Source organism: Chaetodon auriga, chromosome 21, assembly GCF_051107435.1.
Source record: "Chaetodon auriga isolate fChaAug3 chromosome 21, fChaAug3.hap1, whole genome shotgun sequence".
Lineage (NCBI taxonomy): Eukaryota > Metazoa > Chordata > Actinopteri > Chaetodontiformes > Chaetodontidae > Chaetodon > Chaetodon auriga.
In genome coordinates this window covers 8,018,204-8,039,940 of record NC_135094.1, presented here as the reverse complement: position 1 = coordinate 8,039,940, position 21,737 = coordinate 8,018,204, and the positions used below count along the sequence as shown (strand labels likewise).

Below are 21,737 nucleotides of genomic sequence, written 5' to 3'. Positions count from 1 at the left end.
TTAGTTGACGCAAACTGGAGATAGATACTGCATTGTTGTGCAACTGACACTGGAGCAAGTTTGCTAACTGTGCTATTATACTGGTGTTTACACTAGTATTTATACTATTATCACTTGCGGGCATAGTTGCTATCATATTGTCTTGCTAATATCAATATATCACAGGTATTGGTTGAGTTAAAACTGGCTTATTCACAAAGGCAACAGTGGAAACTATACCAGCTTAGAAACTACAAGCATGACTACAATCTAGCAAGTTTATTTATTCCAACCTTCCCATAGACATAAACATTTCTCCACGCTAACAAGCACAACTGAAATCTAGTGAGTAAACAGTGACAGAACCCATAGATATGTCACGTGCAAGGTATGATAACACTGCCGAGGAGTGTCGCAGGCAGAGCCGAGTCAAATCCATCTTTCTTCCTGTCTAGCTCTCTGTTCCAGTCAAACAAACAAGCTATTGTTCCTTCAAGGTATGACTCACGGGTAACACCTACATAAGAAGACAAGTCAAAACCTAATGCAAACTTCTTTCAAAAAGTTCAGGTACAGTTTTTGACGCTGTGCTTTTCTCAGTGTTGTCTTTATTTTTTCCCCAGTGCCAATACAGATTAATACAGCGAAGAGAGCAATAACGAGGGTGTGACAAGTGTGCATATTATGTGTGTGAAATAGGTGTGTGTATGTACGAACTGGAAAACAACAACTGCTCAAAGTGTATAGTAACAAAGGGCTCAGGCGTGGCTGTGATAACAAAGGGGTGGAAAAAAAGAAACTTGCTCACAGTGAAAGCACACAGCCCATAAAAATGGCAGCAATGAGTCTGACCAAACAACAAAACATACACTATAATAGGGAATCTAAGAAGCACATAGCCACTGCAGACTATCATCAAACCCAAACGCCTTTCACCATCCATCCAAGGTTGCCGTCAAACATAAAAAGAAAAGTTAACCTCTTGTGCAGGAATTTCTCTGGAACGTTAAATAACATCTCTGACTGCTTTGCCAATTCCAGCCTTATAAGAATCACTTGGGCCAAAAGGCATCACTCGTCAATCCCAAACAGATGTTCCACCTCTGGAAGACTAACCATTCTTTAAAAATCCCTAAAATACACTGACTTTATTAAGTCAGCCTGTATTTATCTGTACAACAAGCTTATAAATTACTGCTTTGAGACTAAACAGAGGAGCAAAGGCTTGAAAAAGTAAGCACATGAGTGACCATGTTAGGCAAACGAGAGGCCGTGATGAGGAACATTTGGTTTGAGTTTGATCCGTGGACTCCGTCTCCGTTTCCACCGTGCTCTTAAGCTTCCAATAATGAGGGCAGCGGATCTGGTAGGATCGCAGAAAGTGGCCGCAATCTCATGTTGGAGATAGAAAGGGTTCTTGAACTGATTCACAAACTGCAGAGCCTCAGAAGCAGCCAAGCTAAAGAGATAAGGAGGAGCAGTGCTGCAGTGTTCATGCAGGAGTCTGTCAACATTTAAAGAGCTGGATGTGCTGCTGCTGCTGCTGTCTACACAATGGTGTTAAAAAAAGAAGATGGGAGCTCCCTGCTAATCATGATAATTGTGAAGAAAAACAAACCAAACATTCAATTTTTCATTTTTGAATAAATACTGAATGACGTGGATTACCCCGAGGAGAACAGAGGCTGGCCAATACGTGAACCTCTGTTTACAAAATACCTCCTCCAGCTATGTGTACATAACATCTCTTCCGACTGCCACTATTGACTCTTCTGTGAATACAAAGCACCGTTTTCTGAACAATTCCTTGCAAAAGATGAACATTTCACAATATTTCCTGCTTTTTCATTGGATGAAACACAACAAAAGAGATGCTTCAAATGCAAGAAAGCAGTCTGCAGCATATTCTGCTTATCAAGTTACTTATCAGTCACTGTGTACATCTGTCTGCCTTAAATCAATTACTGACAGACAGGGTGAGAGTTGTTTTCATAACCAGAGACAGCTCAATTTGGCCGCAGAGCTTCGATCAATACCAGAAGTAAGTGCAGATGATACTTTCAATCTGATCTGGGGCCTGGCATTCCAGCGAGGAGGAGGACACTGAATAGCCCAAACAGATGTGAAGTATACCCCCCGATCAAGTGTTTGAACAGGTGTACAGTTCATTAGGTTCTAGTATTTGCCCTTTTGCTTTGAGTGGCGGGGTTTCGATTTCATTATTACAAGAGGTTGGAAAGAAAAAAACAAAAACTAGAAAGACTTTTTTTGTTTCTCTCTCGAGCATTCTTTAAAAGGCAAAGACAGCAAACAAAAAATCTTCAGTTGGAGCTTTACAGCAGCCAAGAATAAAGACCCTGCTTACAACAAAATGTGTTTGTGTGCGTGTCTGTTAAATCTTGTCAATAAGTTTGTGGGGCAACGGCAGCTTGCCATGATATTGCCACAAGAATGCAAATTTTTTGGATTCATACAACATGCCATCTAACTAATTATTTTTTTCCTGTCCCGCGGCATTCAGCAGTGCAACCTCCACGCCCCACAACCGCATCCAGTCTTCATATCATAACTGCAGCTTGGTTAAACACTGACAGAACAATTCCTCCTTCAGCCCATCTCTCCGTCACGCTTTGATTTCACAATGTTTGCTCTTGTTAAGTTGCCTTGCTTCTCTTTGCTTAATGTTCATGCAGCACAAGTTATACTTTTCAACCCTGCTGAGTCAGTAAGTGCCATAGTTTTAAATAGGAATTTTGCAAAAAAAAAAATGGAGAAAAGCTGCAACACACAAGTAATGTTTTTCTGCTATTGCCAGTTTACAATCTTTCCTGCTCTTATACAGTTTGCACTAATCCGCCTTTCACTTTTTCCAGTTGTATCTTTTTTTGCCGTCTTTTTCCTCATGTCTTTTGTTCACTTCCCCTTGAAGGACCTCATCAACGCGAGCCAGCCGAATAACTCGCCTGTCAGCAGCGGAGAATAAAAACAGTTTTGGCGGCACCTCAAAGTCTTCTGAACCAAGACCTCTTAAACCATCATCATGTTTGCCTCATGATTCCTTTAAACTTTATCAATTTCACTTCACACTTACGTGACACATACAGTTATGTGGCAATGGGATTATAGCTAAGGTTAATGTAATTTTTGCAGTATCACAATGGTGCTGCGACGCCGCCTGCAAATCTGCGGCAGGCAGAGAGGAGCAGCGGGTTAGATAAAGGGTCAGGCGGATTAGAGAGGTGGATTTGAGGAGGGACATTTGAGGAAACGGCTCTTTGGGGCTTTAGTTTCGTTACATCAGCAGGAAACAAACATGCTGGAATCAGAACAAGAAAGAGATTAGGGCTGATATTGGGGGAAGAGTGAACGAGGAAAATAGTCCTGAGATTTGAATTCAATTGTCCCTTGACCAAGCTGCACCAGAGCATACAAGCGAGGCCCAATCGCAAGCCCCTGGGAGAACAATATGTGACCCCCTCTAAAACAGCTTAAGAAGAGGCAGGGGGACATTCCTTCCCTGAACCGCAAACAGGATGAGAAGAATTGGAGGCCAGGCTTACAATTCTATCTGATCGTCTCCTTGCAGCTGCTGCTGTTAACGAGCCAATAATTTCCACTGCTGTGTTAGTATGTGTCAGCTGAGTACTCACCCTGGCATCACCATTGGCAGGTCTTGGCCCATGGCTGAAGGCCTGCGCTGGATCTTTGTGGTACACCTTCAGGCAGGAGTGATCTGTGATATTCCTGTACGGGGAAGAGGCGTTCGATGGTAAATAGAGAGCCCAGACATCACCATCCGACAACGGCCGCTCCTGCCTCAGCCTGGATCTCTTTAGCAGCCCTGCCAAGGGTACATAGCCTGACAGAGCCTCTGACAGCCCTCTCTCAGATGACATTTCCTCTAAATCTCTCAAGTCTATAAAAACATCGAGTAATACTGTGTTGAAGCGTGGCTTGACTGCAGAGGCGGAGAGTGTTGCTTCTTTTGCTGGTCTCACTCTCACTAAAGTGTTGCACCCTGGACACTTGCACCAACCTTAAGGAATCACGGGACATTTTTTACAGCCCTGATTAAGTATTAGTCACAAAGTACACATTGCACCTGAGCAGGATCTCCTGTGACAGTGGGGCAAAGTTGCCTCTGTCTTAAAGAGTAACCCTTTTGTTTTGTTTTGTTTTGTTTTTTTTTTGCAAAAAAACAACTAGAACAAATGGCTGTATACCGTCTTGGCACATAGAATCTGCTGTATTATTGATAAGACATGCTGGTGAATACCCAACCAGGAAGGTAAAAGGAACAAGTAAAAGAAGCGAACTAGTATGTGTTTGTGTGCTTGTAAATGATACACACAACTCAGCACACAATACTTTGGAAACTACACTGTGAAAGGCATAAAAGTACCTCTAAAAGTTTTAAAAGACATAGCTCACAATGCTCAAACTTTCTAGAATCAAACTTGCACCAGAGAAGAGAGGACAACAAGGAGGAAAGTCATCCAGTCTCTCAAGAGTGCTCTTCAGTTTGTTTGGGTGTATTGGAGACATTTTGCCATAGGCCTTCCTCTCCAAATAACTTCAATTTCAACTTGAGGGGAAAAGGAAGCAAGGTGTTTTCCTGGCCGGTGGCACTTCCTGTGCAAGGGCAGTGTAGACAGGAAGTGCGCAGGGAGGGGAAAAGGAAAGGACTTTCAGAGGAAGACTGGAAGCACTGAGCATTATGAACTCTGGACGTCCTGTTTACACAACGCTGTCTACCTTATTCTGTATCCATGTTTATCACATGCAAACATACATCTTTACCTGACATCGGCGAGCTCGTAGTACATATTCCTCATGTCGTCTTTGACGTAGACGGCAACGCTGGGGGACTCCAACATCTTCATAGTGAGCTGCTGCGGGAAGGCACTAACAAACAGAGCTCTGACAGTGTCGATGCTGGTGATCTCATTAGGCATGCGGATCTGTTTGGTCTCGTCCCCGTACTGCAGGTACAGCACGCCTGCAGACAGAGAGCAGAGGAGCTGGGTGATTAGTAATCTCCTTTCAATTCTTAAAAGTCTTTGCTATGACTAAGACAGGCATGTGATTTCTGTAAATTGCAGAGTTGTGATACTCTAGTGTTTCACTTATTGTTTTTGCTGGATTCTAGAGTGGCTCAGGCCTCCTTGCAGTGTTAATCTGTTAATTCGAGCACAGCACTTCACACAGGCGTCAAAACCTTCCAAATACGAACGAACGAGTACCGACTTACCAACCGCATTTAGCAACTGTTTACTAAGAATACGCTCAATTAAAGTTAGTCAAAATCTGGATTTGCACCTTTTTCAGCTACTTTTGATCTTGTAAGAACAGAAGGCAATGCCACAACAGATCTGGTCAGGCATAAAGGTGTGCTTATTGCAGTTTGGGTAAGCCTCAAACAACCTCCAATGTATGATCTAAGTAAAAATTACCTTTTCCTGTGCCCAAAACCACATTTGAACTGCATTTTTTTTTTTTTTTTTTTTAACTTTTGCACTGAGCTAATGAATGCTCAACTGTTGCCCAAGGGACATCAAAACTGATGAAAACTTTTCTGTGTTGCATGTTTTCCTGGTGGATTTTCAGCAGCATTCTTGTACTAAAACCTGCCACTGAACTGTTCATATTACTGTTCGCGCTTGAGAACATCCTGCTCTATATTCCAGACAAATTACTTGATATTTAGAAAGTGAGTCGGGGCAGATATAAATGACAGAAGCAGGGCTGTGTGCTCTGGGTGGAACAGCACAAGTTGTGCATCAAAAAGACCAAAGCCTGAACCTCTGAACCCTGGGTGTGGCTTCTGTACTGCGCTTTAGAAAAAACAGATGTCTCCCCCGCAAAATTTTGGAAACGCCCACACTGCACTTGTATAAACAGTGCCAGGGGAAAGAAAAAAAAGACACACATTTCTATTTCTATTCTCTGATTCATTGCTCCAAACAAGCATGGCAGTGACTTTTATAGGGGTCATCTGTAGCAACAATATAACTTTAATGACAAGACCAAAGGAGTTAAATGTTTGTGTGTCTCTTCTAGTTATGTTTGTCATATTTCATGACAATCATCCAGCTATTCTCACATGTTATGAACTGCTGAGACAAAAGACCTTTTTGACATCTCAATGCTACTCTCACATTTGTGCCCCGAAAAGAGCTGGTTTTCAGGAAAGAAAGTATGGTTTTAGTTGGTGTAACCCCATAAAAGGGCAGAGCCAGTAAAAGCTACCAGATGTTGGTGAAATATTATACAAGATCCTACAAGCTCCACGAGTCAGAGTGAGACAGAGAGAGAGCAAATCCAGGAAATAAAGTTGCTGAGTCTATCATTGCTCTTTCTGGTCCGTCTGGGTTTCTAGGTAGTAATAACTTAACAAAGTGCCCATTTGCAGAATAACTTCATCTTTCCCCCCTGAGAGCTGTTATGTTAACAGTCGGCTAGTTTTCACCCAGATGTTAGCAATTAACGTGAATGCGTTTGATGACAAAGCCCCATTGATTGAGCACGCATTACGAAGTTTTGAATTTTTTAACATCTCTTTTATTTGCTGCAACAAAGCCGAAGAGCTCGGTTTTGACGAAGAGTCGTGTTACATTCCTGAGTGCCAGGTTTCACTCAGGACTGGAAGCAAATGGCCAGTGGGTTTCCTGACCAAATGGGCACAGCGCTGCAGACTGTCTGAGCTTGAAAAGCTTTCCACATTTCTCCGGAGAAACAGAAAAACTTAAACTAAGCGGAATTGTGAAAAACACATCACTCTGCGTCCCTTAATATCATCACGAAGTTTGAAATGGAACAAAAAAAGCAGATAAATAATACATTAGTACCACAGAATACATTACTTGAAACACAATACACTTGATCCCACACTCTAGATTAAATCTGATACTCACATTAGGGGTTTTAAGGGTTTCCTGTTTTCTGCTGTGTCTTATGATCACGCAACAACTCCTATAGTACAAGCTGAAGACACTAAGCCCCAAGACGAAGCCCTTAACGTCCGTTGGGACCCAGCAAAGTATGTGCCTGTGTGTTTGTGTGTGTGCGTGTGTGTGAGAGACTGTGGGAGGGACACTGTAGTTAAGTGGTGCCCCCTTTTCTCTCCTCCCCTTCCATCACAGCATAACCCCCCGCTGTCATAACGCTTTGTCCTGATGTTTTTGAAAAAGACGGATGGAGCATGTGTGTGTGTGTGTGTGTGTGTGTGTGTGTGTGTGTGTTCCTGTGTGTGCATGCATGCATGGCAAAGCGTATTTGTTAAACATGTTTTTCTGCAGGTTTTTGCATTTCTGCTCCTCAAGCAAAGCAAGAGGCGGTCCTGGCACCGAGAAGTGTGGAAAACGGCACCCTATAGTTTCATTCATTTTCACTTTGGTCAGAAGGCGTACCACTCAGACGCTTTGCTATTATCCAGCAGCAGATGCCTTGCTGAGGTTGCGAGCTACCTCTGAAGACTGTCCTCCTAAAAAATTACACACTCTACACTTTGTTTGTGAAGTTCTCAAACTCTCTCCACCACTCTCACCCTAATGCAGCAACCTAATTCTGCACAACTTAGAGCGTTCCTGCGTATGGATGCAAATGAAGCACCATGTGTTGATAAGACGACCCATTTCTAATCCTGTCAATAACACGATGGCATACTGTGGATGGATTCCCTAATCTTTCACTACAGAGGAAATGAATTCTAATTAAAACAGAGCTGTGAGCTGAGGTGGAGAGAGACGGGAGGGTGGAGAGGAGAAGATAGATGGAGTGAGAGGAAGAAACTTGGACAAGGTGAAATGGTGAGATCGTGGTGTGGTTCGGAGTTATTTCCGAGAGTTCTAAAGTTAGGCGAAGATTACGCAAGAAGAGCTGCAAAATGTAATTTAATTAATGTCAATCCACTTTCATCTGAGTCTATTCACAAGGTCAAATTAAGATCTGAGATAGAGCCTTTATTCTCAGTAAGTTCTTAATAGACCAGATGGAAGAATTTCTCTGGGGTGAAATATTACCAGTTTGGGGATTTTGGGAATGAAACAGAATTACAAGACACATTCAGTCAAGCAGTGAAGTCAAATCAAGATAAGAAATTTTCTGCCCTCAACCCAAAAGCCTGATGCACATCATACCTAGCGAGCGGTCCTTTGTCTGGTTGGTCGATCGCACCACGGGCAGGCTAGCACGAACCCGGCTGCCGCGGGTGAATCCTGTGGGCGCGTCGGCCTCGGACATGGTCTCCAGTGACTCCAGAGAGGCCAGAGAAACGTGGTCAACCTGGTCCCCGACGCTGGGCTGTGGACTGGGGCCGTGCTTTGGGCTTCTGCTCTGGAGGGGGAGGCAAAAAAACATGACACGTTAAGGGTGAGACCGTGGACACATGGTGTGCATGCAGTTCTTGGTTATTCTTGAACAAGGCTTTCTAAAAGTTTATTCCAGTAAGTGTCAAGCAAGCTCTCAAGATACGATGCATTTGGCGGAGTGAGAAAATAACACTGCATCTCATTCTTTGGTGAGTTAGAAGAAAGCACCTTTGATGTTGACTTCAGCACCGCAACTAAATAAACCAAAAGACTGCAGTCATGCAAAAGTGCAGAGATGTGTCAATACTGTACGTCACTGTTACATGCTCACACGTCTAACGCTGTTTGGTACTGTCTCACGAGCACATCACTGCACTAAACATTATCCAGCATGAGGAAGCTTCAAATCATACTACAGAAGTCTCAATTTTTAAATTAAATATGCATCTGCATGAGCCAGAGTCTGATTTAATAATGATACTAGAAGTTTTCAAATAGTTCAAACCCTGCCGGATGACACACAGAAAGAGATCAAACAAAAAGCTACAATGTGGGTACTACAGAAGAAGATATTCCTTTTAACCATTGACTGAGGATCAAGACCTGTGATATCAAAACTTTAAGATCAGTTGGCTACTCCGTAATCTGATCTGCATGACGTGACATCCTCAAACCACAGCTACAATAAGACGATGTGTGACAAGACTACAGAGGCCATTGAGCTATTGTGCAGCGCTGTAAGGGGATCTGTACCACGGGGACAAGGTGGGACTACAACTGAGGGGTCAGTGAACACTGGGCTCTTTATGAAATGCTCTTCTTCCTGGCAGACATGCGGTGCTGCAGAGCTGATGCAGCTGGAGGCACGAGGGCAGGTCCACCAGGTTATCTTGAACACACCTGCATGCACACACTTCAGTTCTCTCACACTCGTACACGTACAGACAAATAAAGAATTTAAGCATTTTTTAGTTCAAGTGCAGTTTGACATTTGTGGGAGCTTTCATGGCCAGAACTGGTTTAACCTGGCAGCCAAGTGTTCTTGGCAAGCCCAGACAGAGCAGGCGCTAAAGAGACACGAGGGCATAAGGGTTGGGAACACGGTCACACAGCAGATGTTAGTGAGGATGCAAACATGGCCACACACACTAACACAATGGCATGATGCAGATAAGATAAAAAGGCTGACTAACTCTGTGGGGCAATTGGATTTTCATCAAGTACCTCTGAATGTCAAGCTCAGATTGAAGGGAGGAGAGCATGCCCTGTAAAGACTGATGGGGGGGAAAAGACGAGAGAAGGAGAAAAAGCAAATGGCTAAGAAATGCCAGTGGGAGGGTGAGATGGAAAAAGAAATGGTCATCAAGCAAAACAGAGGAGTCATGGAAACAAATCAATCTCAACAGCGGACCAAAGAGAAGGAGAAAAGGGGCAAAGGAAGAACATATATGTGAAGGTATCGCCAACACAATCTAACAATAGACAGTAGTTTACAAATACTTCCCAGTTTTTATGATCTTATTTGAGTTTAATTAGCACTGACACAGAAATCCTGGAAACCCCACCACTTCATAATTTCTACAATTACATTAATTGCCATCATCAGAATTATACAATATCCCTGAAGCATTTCCAGTCATCACCGTCCTCATCCCCAGGTCATAGTTTCAGAGTCAACGTGTGCAAACATTCATGTGATGCACCTTCACAGCAGGCAGAAGTGCTGAGCCATCACTCAACCCCTGTAATTCCATTAAAATACGCTTTGGTTGCAACACGCGGGGATTAAAAATACATGTGCCCTCGCACTGTTAATACATGATGATAGTCACCTTTTAAAACAGAAGGGTCAGGTGGAGTTGACATGTCACCCGAAACCAGACATGTGTCGAGGAATTCAATCTGGACACTGAATGATTTATGAGCGTATGTGATGGTGGAGGGTCCAAACGGCCCTCCCACACTGCTGTTCTATCTTCTCATATGCTACTGTGTCACCCTCGGGAATGTTGAATCATATTGGCTTCCTCCAACACCTGTAGGTAGTAATTACGTCAGAGTGGTCTGGCAGTGTAATATGATATTTTCTAAAAACTCCTAAGCGGAGGAAGAGGAGCCTGTACTCAAATTTTAACTTGTATAAAAGTTAACTGAACTATCATGTTTCATGAGTTTATTGGATTTTTTTTGCATGAATAAACACACTTTAAATGAATACCTGAGTCAACAATTACACAAAATGACCATATAATCATAATATAATTCCAGTGTACTGTAAGTTGATACACAGTCATTTTGAATTTTGCCCAGGCCTACCATCAGATAAGTGAATAAAAAGTTCACCATTAAAATGTGATGTGCTAAAATGTGCAGTAACATCTGCACGAGTAGGGAAGAGTAATAAAATTAGCAAACCGAACCAGTACGTCAGTTTCACAGTGTTTTGTAGCTGAAGTTTGCTAACATTAGCGAACATTAGCCGCCGTAAAGTTACTGGTAAAAACACTATAGTGTCAAAGAGTAGAGAATTTCAAAAAGGGTGCATTTTAATGCTTATGAAGCATGAATGTTTAATTTAACAGGAAGACTGTGATATTTCCTCTGTTAAAAGTTAAATCCTTGTTTCAAGTATGCTAATTAAAACTTTCGACTTTTGCCAGATCTCAGGACGTTACAATAGACACACTGCGACAGCTGGGGAGGAACCACACAGGAGAAAAAGATAGTTAAAGCCGAGGCAATCGCATATAAAAGTGCAGAAAATTGCAAATGAGACTTTCTGCCTCCCTGTGGAAAGGGGTAATTAAGTTAAACCACTCCACACCAGTCCACATCTGACAAATGAGGTGTCCCCCTCCAAAGGTCAACAGTTTAGCTCAGATGAACTCCTCTGCCTCTCCCCCTCCTCTTTCTCATGCATGCACACAAAGATCATCACTCTGGCAGCGGCTACGTATGATAGCGCCGAAATGCCTTGCATCAGAAGCCACTTCCTGTCTCGGCTAACCACTTCCTGCATTCGGGTCCAGATGTGAAAACCGCAGGCTAACCGCTGATTAACACCGTAAAAAAAACCTGCTTCAACCCGCTCACACCTACAGTGCATTCCACACCAGTAATTTCCCCCCGCCTCGGTCAGAACCATACAGCCTGTGATTCTGCCTTTTCAGCAGCGACTCCCTCTGTACGCCACATTTGCGCTGACAGCTATGATGAATGTGCGACACTGACATTAGCGTATACACAGGAATATGACAAGCTATAAAGTCATGATAAAAGCCCCTTGGGAAAGGAATGTGTCGTGAAAATAGATCTTGAGAGTGTCAAAGAAATCAGAAAATGTCTACACAGTGCATGTACTGCAAAGATGGTGGGTTGTCTGTGAAGTGCTGCAGCCAGTGTCAGTGGGTTATTATAAGAGCTGCGTCAAATACTCACCATGATTCGAGTATGTCAGAGCAGGTCTAGAAATAACTCAATGGAATTTGCCTCATCTAAATGCTCACGTTGTGTCGCTGTTGAAGCAAACCTTCTCCTTGGGCCGTCAGGCACGAGCTCACAAAGGCACTACATTGTGCATCTTCAGGTTTCTGATTGTCCTGAACATCGCCTGCAGCAGCTTTATATTAAATGGATGTCAAGTGAAATGTAATGTGGGCAAGCGATGACTCGGCGAACAACCGTGCTTGCAGAGATAAAAGAAAGTAAGAAGCACAAATGTGTGCAGTCTGTGTGTTGTGTGTGTGCTCGTTTAAAAGAGAGAGAAAGAGGGATACAAAGAGAGACAGAGTGTGTGCATGAGTGAGTCAGGCCATTGTTCCAGAAAATCTGACCCGAACCCAGGACATCCTGAAAACATTTATGCAACAGCGGTCTGACAAACAGCATGCTGTCATTACAAAGAACGCTCAGGTCTGTGTTTGTGTGTGTCTGCATTCCCAAAATATATAGATATGTTAAAATTTTGTGGGCGCTATTACATGTCTTACACAGGACATTGTGCACCTCGTGAGCATGCATGTGCAGGTGCTTTTCATTGCTACCTGTCGTCTGTCTTGAATACTGTACAGCCATTTTAAACTGAAGGGACAATGCTGCACACTTTCCCCGAGCAGAACAGATATTGTTATATCATGCGGCCGCTGTCTTAGCTCCTAACAGACAGACTGACATGTCGAGCTGAGATGGGGCGATTAAAGTAAATCATGATTGTTAAGAATAATGGCAGCTCGCACCAGGAGCCTGCTGTGTCGCTCATGGAGATTTAAGTATACACATAGCCTCGAAAACTGCCAGAGCGTCATGCACCACACCTGCTGCCAGCCTACACAGAGCCCACTGATTGGTGCCTACTTTCTTATATAATCAACGCTGTTGAGGTTATAATAGCTTTCTCCTAACATAGCCTGGCTTTCACCTTAAAAAAGAAGGCATTTTCCTCAGATCTCTGCAATCATGCTGATCTTGTTCACCTTACTGTGACGAACAATGCACTGTGAGTTTCAGAAGTCAGGCAAAGAACCTAAAGACAACTTTTACGTAGATGCTTTTATCTACAACCACTACCAGGATCACATGATAGAACACATACATAGTAGGCACAAATATATCAGCTACTGGCGACTGGCTGAGTTCATCACCAATTGTATTTTTGGGTCGATTTCTGTCATTTTATTTTGTTAATTTAATGGTCTGCCTTTGAAGAAGGAGTGAGAGCTGCTGTTCAATGACAGACTCATTCAGTTAGTGATCCAGTAACGCAAAGAGGCCGACAACACAGTCAGGAAAAACAGCGTGTAGAGCCAGAATATTTTCATATCTAACCCCTAAATTCCACCGGCTGCATAACATTTGCATTCTGTATGCGACACGTTTGACGGAGCTGATGGCTGCCATTCTAGACAACGCGTGCAATTCCATCAGCCTCGTTCCACCTCTGTTTCAGAAGCGTCCCAGAAGCGACTCTCCGCCCTGCTCTGCAGAGAATACCCACCAAGTCTATTGTTGGTGGACGACATGCCAATCTGCACAGAGCGCATCAGGCCAGGCAGGAAGTCAGGGTTAAACCAAGGTAAAATGTCCATGATCATGGAGGAACTTTGGGGTAATGCTGTAAAGTAAGGGTTTATGTCAACCAAACCATAGCTGGTAATTGTTGAAACAGCGGAAAGACTAGTTTGACTAGTTTGAATGTGTGTTTTACAGTGAGTTAGCTTTGCAATAAAACTCATCCACATCCTCCAGCTGAAACTACAGGGCCCGGCTGGCTGGAAAATTGTAACCTTTCGCCCAACGCAAACACTCAGCTAACTACAGAAACAAGTTTCATTCACTCATTCTATACTGTCTTTGCAGATGTGAAAGCATGTAAACATGAGCATGGACGTAGAAGCTTGTGTGGCTTTAAAGACAAACTCCAGTGTTGTGAGCACAGCTTCCCACTTAAGATGCTAATTTGGCCCTTGCTCTGGGGAGCGGAAATAGAGCTAACTGTAATTACCTGGCCTGATCTGTATGGCAAACACATAAACAGAGGCCGGTGGCTCTGCAGACTGTTAACCCCTTGCTTAACTTGTCTCAGTCCGACACATTATTTCATGTCCAGCGTTGATTCTAGCTGATGTGGCGTCAAATTTGAGTAAGATGCTTTTAGTATTTGTGTCCTTGAGCAAAACACTGAATCAGTACTGTCCTCCCTTTTAGTCTGAAAGGTTTTTCCACAAAATCGTACGTCCAAAAAGCTGGCACAAGCCTGCAAGAGTTCATTAAAAACACCTGTGTGAGTCTAAAACTCTGTGCCACTGCAGTTCTGCTCAACTTTGAAGCATAAAGCCCCTGTCAATCAACCAGCCAGCGCTCAGCCCGTATGCTGTCTGTGGACGGACCATCATCCTTTGTCTCCCCTAGCCTTAATGACATTATACCAAAATCCCCTAGTCATCCATTCCCATTCATTGCCACCACATCCCTCTCCCCCCCCTCCTCTGATGCATTCCTCCTCTAATCCCTTCATCCAAATCCCCAGATGACCTTTCAGAGATGGGCTCGCTTGTTAATTGGTGTGTTACAGGGAGATGACTTTATAGCATCCACCGTCAAAGTTGACAGTGAAGATGAAGCTGTGTGCGTACGGCGAGGCAGTTCAAGACCCACTACCTCCAAGTTCATAATCAACATACCATGACGGAAATCTATGCGGAAAAACAATAACCAGAACTGTTCCCATCTCATTGGCAAGTAAAATACAATCAAGCAGATCTGTCAGATTGCAAATGAAGTGCATAATCACAACAGACACAATACTGTGCCTGTTGACCCAGTGCACAGAGGAGGTAAGATGACTATCTCTTCCGCCACTTGTGACATTTCCAGCAACTGAGCTACACCGTCCAATTGATTTCATCCACTCACGCATACATGAGTTAGCCACGGTTATCACCCGCAGACATCAGGCCCTCCACTGAATGAGCGAGGTTACAAAAGTGAACTCTGAGCAACCATCAGATATATCAGCCAAAGGGAGTTTATGGAGCAGAGGACGCTGTCTTAAGCTTTTTAATAGCATGTATGAATAAAAGTCTTGTTTAATCTACCTTAAAAGCTTTTTAAGCAACAACAACATGCCCTAAATTATCTTTTAAAAAAGCATAAAATAAATACAAAATATTTACCATTTCAAACTAGTGGTGATCTCCTTCCAGCAGCGACTTCCATGTGAGACTGGAAACTCCCCAGTCTAAGGGAAACAAGGTCTCTTCCTCCTCTGTTATTTCAGCCCTTGTAGCACTTGCTCTGCACAACTGCCCTGTCCTGCTGCCTTCCCTTTCTGCTCTACCTCACAGCGGATGCCCCTCCATCCAATGCACACACCGCCCCACATCCCAAACTATCCGACAGCACAATAGAAGCACACACAATCCACACCCGGCGGACAGCAGGGGAAAAGTCATTGTATGTCTGCCTTTTGCATTCATGCATCATTGTGTGAGGCGGAGATTGTGTTAGAGAGTAAGGGCAGCTCAGATATTTCTCACTCGCAGGATATTCCAGCGGCTTATAAGTAGGAAATCTGATCCCTGAAACTGCTCTAAAACTCCATAAAGTTTCCATTCAGCGCCAAAAAAAACACATTTTATCTTAAAACGGCAGCTCCAACACTAATCCCCATGTCCAATCTCAGCTTCCATCTCACTGCCCTGAAGCTGAGGCTGAAGACGGTGAGATGACACTTGTGTCCTGAGGAGATAAGACCCAGCTCTACCCTCAGGGATCCTGAGAGCCTATGCAAGACAAACTCAGCAGGCCCTCGTCCTATAGATCACACACACTCTGACACACCCAGTACATCGACACACGCTCCAAATACCAATGCATACACACGCACGGCACCATTCTGAAATATTCCTACTTTGTAATGAACGTCGGGGTCATTACAGGAAGATGAATTTGTGTTGCTAACTATACGTGATTTTACTGACAAGGTGCTGTGTTGTGGTTTCAGTCATGCATTCAAGTTACATAAGATTACAGGTCCAGACTCGGACCAAGACTGGCAGATCATTTACTAGTCGTGCATGCAACCATTTGTATACACCTACGGGCGTGCACACATTGAGTCTCTCACCCCTTCAGGCTCTCTTAGCAAACAAATACATGCAAAGTATTTGCTGACAGGGCTGCAGAGCCATGATCTGTACAGACTTGCCCTTTAGTATCACTTAATCAAGAGCAATGCACATTTAACGGCTCCGAACACTTACAGCGTCCCAGAAAACGGCAATAAATGTTTGATTAACTCCCACCAAGTCTCTCATCGAAACACAAAGAAAGCAGCCATCCATATACCGCACATGGTGGACAGAGCCATGCTCATATTTCAGAATGCACATTTATGTGACACGTCCTCACATGAACCACGATCTGTGTCCAGTGTGTGTCTCCTGAAGCAAAATAAAGGACCTTCCAGGTCTAAATTGAGCCTCTCTGGGTGTATATCTGAGAATGTGCGTGTGGCTCCTGTGGTCAGCAAGACAAAGAGGGCTTTCTTCCCTCAAGAGTCCTGCATCTTTTACATCACGTTGCACACAGACTAACTCTCATATAATCTAATCCGATCAAAGGGGCTTCATTCTGACACAGCCAAAGCTATGCTATACGTTCCTGCACCTTTATCAACAACAACGAATTGGAAGTCTTGGCTGGGTTCGAATCACTGTATTTTGTCAAGTGTCAAGTCTCCTTTTCCTCCCATGAAACCAGCCCTGATAATGGCTTTGCTATTCATGCCTAATTAACAAGTCACCGAGGACCACATAGGCTCCTCCACTGAGCCGAAGATTTATTATACCCACTCCCCCAGAGGAGTTTCTCTGTGCATCTGTGTGTGTGGAAAAGGAGTCAGATAACCACGAATAAACTTAAGTTTTAATTAAGTTTGACAGAACTGCAACCAATGTCTCTGGATTTCCTGAAAACACGATCCACTACAAATCTCCGTCATGTAAACACTGTCAGCTACAGTTTACTCTCCACTCTCTTCGCTTATCTGCCATGCTCATTTTTATCACTGCGATCATTGTTTTTTTTCCCTTCTCATTGACTTGTAGTACCATGCACTGTCTTCATTATCCACTTCTGACCCAAGTGACCTGTTTTTGACCCCTGAGACACAATAAGAAACACTGCTCACAGACACACACACACACACAGTCCCGCGCTGTGGATGAGTCAGTCAGCTGTATGTGATAAGTCGTGAAACTGCAACTCTCACTGTGAAACTGTCTCACACGCCGAAAATGCTGTCACCTCGTGGACGGAACAGCTGATGTTTAACTTTTTGAGTACATCTATTGGGTATCTATTTCAAATTAATGTATTTTTAACATTCTGGGCTGTACTTAATGACCATGAATGTGTCTGCAAAATTTAAAACTCTTCACATGAGACACAGTGGTTCTTGTCACTTTGAAGGAATTTCATTGGCTGCAGCTCCTGTCACTGTGTATTTTAAGTTTTGATTGGTTGAAGGCTGCTTGATGACGTTTCTCACCCTAATGTTGGAACACGATTACCTATTCACCATCAGATGTGTTACTAGGGTGTGGCTGGATGCCTCTATGGTAGTTGATCTTGAAGAAGGCCTGAGGGCCCAAACGTCGTCCTAATAAAAGCAAAATGCATGTGGAGCCAGAGTGTGTGACACTTTTTACAGCACCTCACTACAACCCTTGGTGTGCCTTACCTTTCTATTAAGGTGTTTTCCTGCACGGGCCCATGACTGACGTCTTTTGTTAGCCACCACGTTAACACCAGGAAAGTCTAAAATAGCTTAAACAAAACATCAAGAGCTGAGTTGCATGGACCTAATGTGAATGCTTGTATATGTAAAACATGAGCCATAGCTGAGGTAGATTACGGTGTCAACCTGAGGAGGAGGTGCAATGATAAACTGCTGCACATGCTCCACTTCTGTCAAATAGCTTAATTTATTGCTGATTCCATTAGCTGCTGATGCCTGAAATGCATACTTTCCCACCGTATACTTACTCATATTCCAGGTGCTCCCTATCGTCCGTGTCATGTTGTTTGGTAAAAGAAAAACATGCATTCTTGTTCCATCTGTCGAAAACGTATTTCAAACATTTAGAAAAGCAATTCTTCTGGCTCTGAGCCAAGCTGCTGCCAGGCCTTCTTCCATCCCCACACACACACACCCTCCACCCCTTCATCTCCACTGAGAAGAGCCAACTGGAAATAAAGCACAGGAGATCAAAATAAGGTTTGAGCCAGATGCTTGGAGCTGGTCCTGTCAGTGCTGAAATCATCCCGGTCTGCCTCTGTCTCTGCTTTGCCTTTTGAAGTTCGGTTCATACCTTTGGCCCAAGGTGGAGTCCAGATGTCGGGCTGCATGCAAAGACTTGCAAAGCGAAGGTACAGATAGATAAAACAAAGGAGAAAACACCCCTCTTACTTGCTCCCCGTTTGGATGTGGGGATCATAAAGCTTAGAGTCTTTTTGCCAATATATCAAAAATATTAACTGCTCTGTCAGTAGTGGCAATATATCAAAATTTATGATTTTGAAACTTGAATCTGACTTCAATGACTCGAGCCTGAAGACACAGGTTTGAAGCATCAACACAACAGCACGTGCATTTCATCGTCCTGACTGGTCACAACTTATTTTGTCCATTAACTTAGCACCTCTTTAAATCACTTACATGATTGGACAGTTTTTGACAAACAGCCTTTAGCCTGGTTCTTCCATCAAGCACCCAGCCAACATAAAGGACGAACCAAACAGGTAAATACACCTGGGAAAGATTTGACATTTGAGGGTGGGGAGATACAAGCTATTCAGCAACTGACAAAGACACTAATCTCTTGTTATTACTTTGCCTGTGTAAGTACTGATGTTCGTGCTTTTTCTTGTCATGTACTACATCTTTTTTGGATAAGATATTAATAGATTAAAGCCTCTGCTGTGTTCTGTCCACCAATGCTCACTTAATCCATTAATGTTTTTTTAAGTACTGCAAATTGGAAGTTAACTAAGTAGCGGTGTCATTATCATACATCAAAATTGTCATGTGCTGAAAAATGTCACTTTTTTGCCTTTTTTATATTGTTATAGTTTAGCTGATTAGTACTGCAAGATGACCATTAAGCTGATAGAATGCGTTAAGGAATGGTCCTCCTAAGAAGCTCCTCCGGCTGCAACTGCTGTATTGACAAATGGTCTTAATTGCACTAAGAGGAATGTAAGGATGAAAGGACATTTTGTGTCCATTCCCTGCAAATCTATCAAGAGGACCTGAACTTTTTAGGATCCTCATAACGAGTACCTGCCCGTTAAACCGGAGGAGCAACAATGTGGCTGAAGACGACTCCGACTTCTGTCTGCAGCCCTGTTATGATGTAGAATAGGACACTGAAAAGAGCTCAGACCTGATTAGCTGGTCCGATTAACACACCGGCATTGCGTTTGAGACAGTGTGTAAAATTCTGTCTGGCTTGACTCATTATCAGCAGTGATCAGAGGCAGGTCCATCAGGGCCTTCTGTCAGAGCGGCTTAACCCCCCCACGACACTCGGGATTAGACACAGCCCTGGCGCCACTCCACGGACCACTTGTCCTCTCAGCTGGGGTGCTGCACCCCCAAAACCAAAACCCCCGCCACATAACCCCTGTTAACTGGCAGGTCAGCGCATGCCTGTCATTAACCTTGTGCTTCTTGTTTGTGTTACTTAAAGTAGCTCTCAAAGTGTCACTTCATGCGGAGGTGGCAGATGCTATTAAAAAGAGTCCAGCTCCTGCTCCTGGTGGTCAGCGGAGGAGGTGCTGGGATTAAAAACAGATGTTTTGCTGCAGACCTGCTGCACACAGTGTCCGATTGTGTGATTTCAGACACAAGGTGCAATAAAAGCTACAACAAAGAGGTGTTTTGTGAAAATATCACATGGATATAAATGTTTTAGTGTGCAATAATCTGCCTGTGTGTTTACCAGATCATCCCTGTTAACTCTTGTGATACTTTAATCATAGCAGGGATACTGTGCCAGGAGTGGAAGACAGTGAACAATCGTTTTTCTTGGTGCAGTTAAGTTAAAAACAGGAACAATACTCCCCCCCCAAAGGCCCTCCCTCATCTTTTCTTCTCTGATCATGGTCAGATACTCAGATCCCTTGTGGGGAGTTGATGCATGCTCGGAGCCAGTGTTATCTATCCGACCTTGGGTTCTGAGGAGCAAGAGTGTAGCAGGGCCAGGAGCCCACAGAGAGAAGTATGTGGCGGACCGGCCAAATGTTGCAATGCCTCAAAAAGACTCAGAGGGAGAGTTTACAGTACATTTACTGTCTATACTGGCAAACGAGCTGTATTTATGTGGCCTTGTTCGACATGAATTGGCGGGAGGGTGCATATTGTTCGCTGCCATCTTACTGATGTTGCTGTTGTTACTAAATGCAGCATTTTTCCATGCTTCATTTATATCACTGATGTGCTTTTGACTTGCTGCCAAACTAGAAGTTCTGAAAAGGGATCTCTTCTTGTGCGATCCTTTTCCAAGGCTTCTTCCAATTTTTTGTTCCCATTAAAAGTTTATTTCTTGCCCCCTTCTCATGGGGTCTAATTATCTAGACAGTCATGACATGTCTGTTTTGCAAAGCACCTAATAAAACCTATTTAAGAAAGTAGCACGATGTAAAGGAAAGCTTATCATCGTGCAAACCTTTCCCTTATGGCCTTTTAATTTTGTGATAAAGTTCCAACTTGGCAAGCGAAAACATGATGGTACAGTAAGACTTTGATGGATAAAGCAATAAAGGTCACCAGCACACCATCAATAACATTTTGAAATTTTTGATAACATCAGCGAGAAACAGGCTTTTTGCCGTTGCTTGTTGGCAAACTTTGTTCCTGCTGACCACAACACACTGAGCAAATAAGTTAGACACTGTGTTTATGAGGGGTGGGAACCATCAACTTAACACCATACAATTCTGCCATGATATGCTGCCGACCATAACCGATACATGATGTATTACAAGACAGTAACTGCAATAAGTCATGTGTAAATGAAGAGGAAAACGTGCTTCTGAAACACCTCTGCTGTCTTTAGGCAATGCATTAAATGATGTGTTTTCTCTTGGCTTTTTTTAAACAGCAACATCATATTAATGACAAAAACTGGCTGAAAAAACTGCACACTTAGTTAAAAAGTCTGGAGCGAACACAAGACACACATCTGGATAAGTGCAGACCACAATATGACATCGGTCCCAATTCATCAATAATGCATCACGACACACCATATTGTGAAATATTGCAAAATCATCCCCTGCTGCAGATGTCTTGACTGATTGTATTTGGCCCTCAGTGATTTAAGACCTGAGTGGAAAGCTGCCTGAAAACTTGCTTTAAGTTTGTCTCTCTGTAAAAGCAATACAAACATGAATTTAACAAAACTTATCTTATCTGTTTTTCTCCCAGGCACCACAAGCAAACAGACTGTCATCATAATCTGATTCTTGTATTGTTCAGCTCTGACTGGCTCATAGAAATACCTGATATCATCTTTTTTCCAACACAGCCCACTTGCACACAGCAGGCCAACCGCACCGTGAGCACCTGTCAAATCTTGCACAGAAAAACAGTTTACCCAACTTGACACTCACACTGTTACCATAACCTGTGCTCTCATCAGCCGATGGATTACCACAGCTTTGGGGTGACAGACCTGTCTGCCTGCCTGCCTGTCTGGTGCCCACAGCTGCGCACAGCTGTCCTAACATGGCCGCTCAGCTCTGCAGAGAAACCGTTGGCCTAGCAAGTCACAGCTCATCACACACAAACACTGACACACAGGCGGAAGGAGGGGAAATCGGTGTGTGTGTCTGTGTGTGTGTGTGTGTCTGTGATCGGTCGAGCGGTTCAGTTTGTGCTCGTCA

General features: G+C 43.5%; 1 protein-coding gene across 16 annotated transcripts in view; it reads right to left on the bottom strand.

Annotated features, from left to right (window-relative positions):
• Positions 1-21,737, bottom strand: part of kiaa1217 (KIAA1217 ortholog) — a 106,931-nt gene that overhangs the window by 18,638 nt on the left and 66,556 nt on the right. For 15 of the 16 annotated variants that reach the window (XM_076761293.1, XM_076761294.1, XM_076761288.1 and 12 more), the window contains exons 3-5: positions 8,118-8,313; positions 4,780-4,978; positions 3,630-3,723 (exon numbers count right to left, since the gene is read on the bottom strand). In XM_076761293.1, the coding sequence (XP_076617408.1) occupies positions 3,630-3,723; positions 4,780-4,978; positions 8,118-8,313 (489 nt within the window). Of the gene's footprint in view, positions 1-3,629; positions 3,724-4,779; positions 4,979-8,117; positions 8,314-14,959; positions 15,061-21,737 lie in introns of those variants that run through there. The other variant, XM_076761296.1, reaches the window with a different exon arrangement.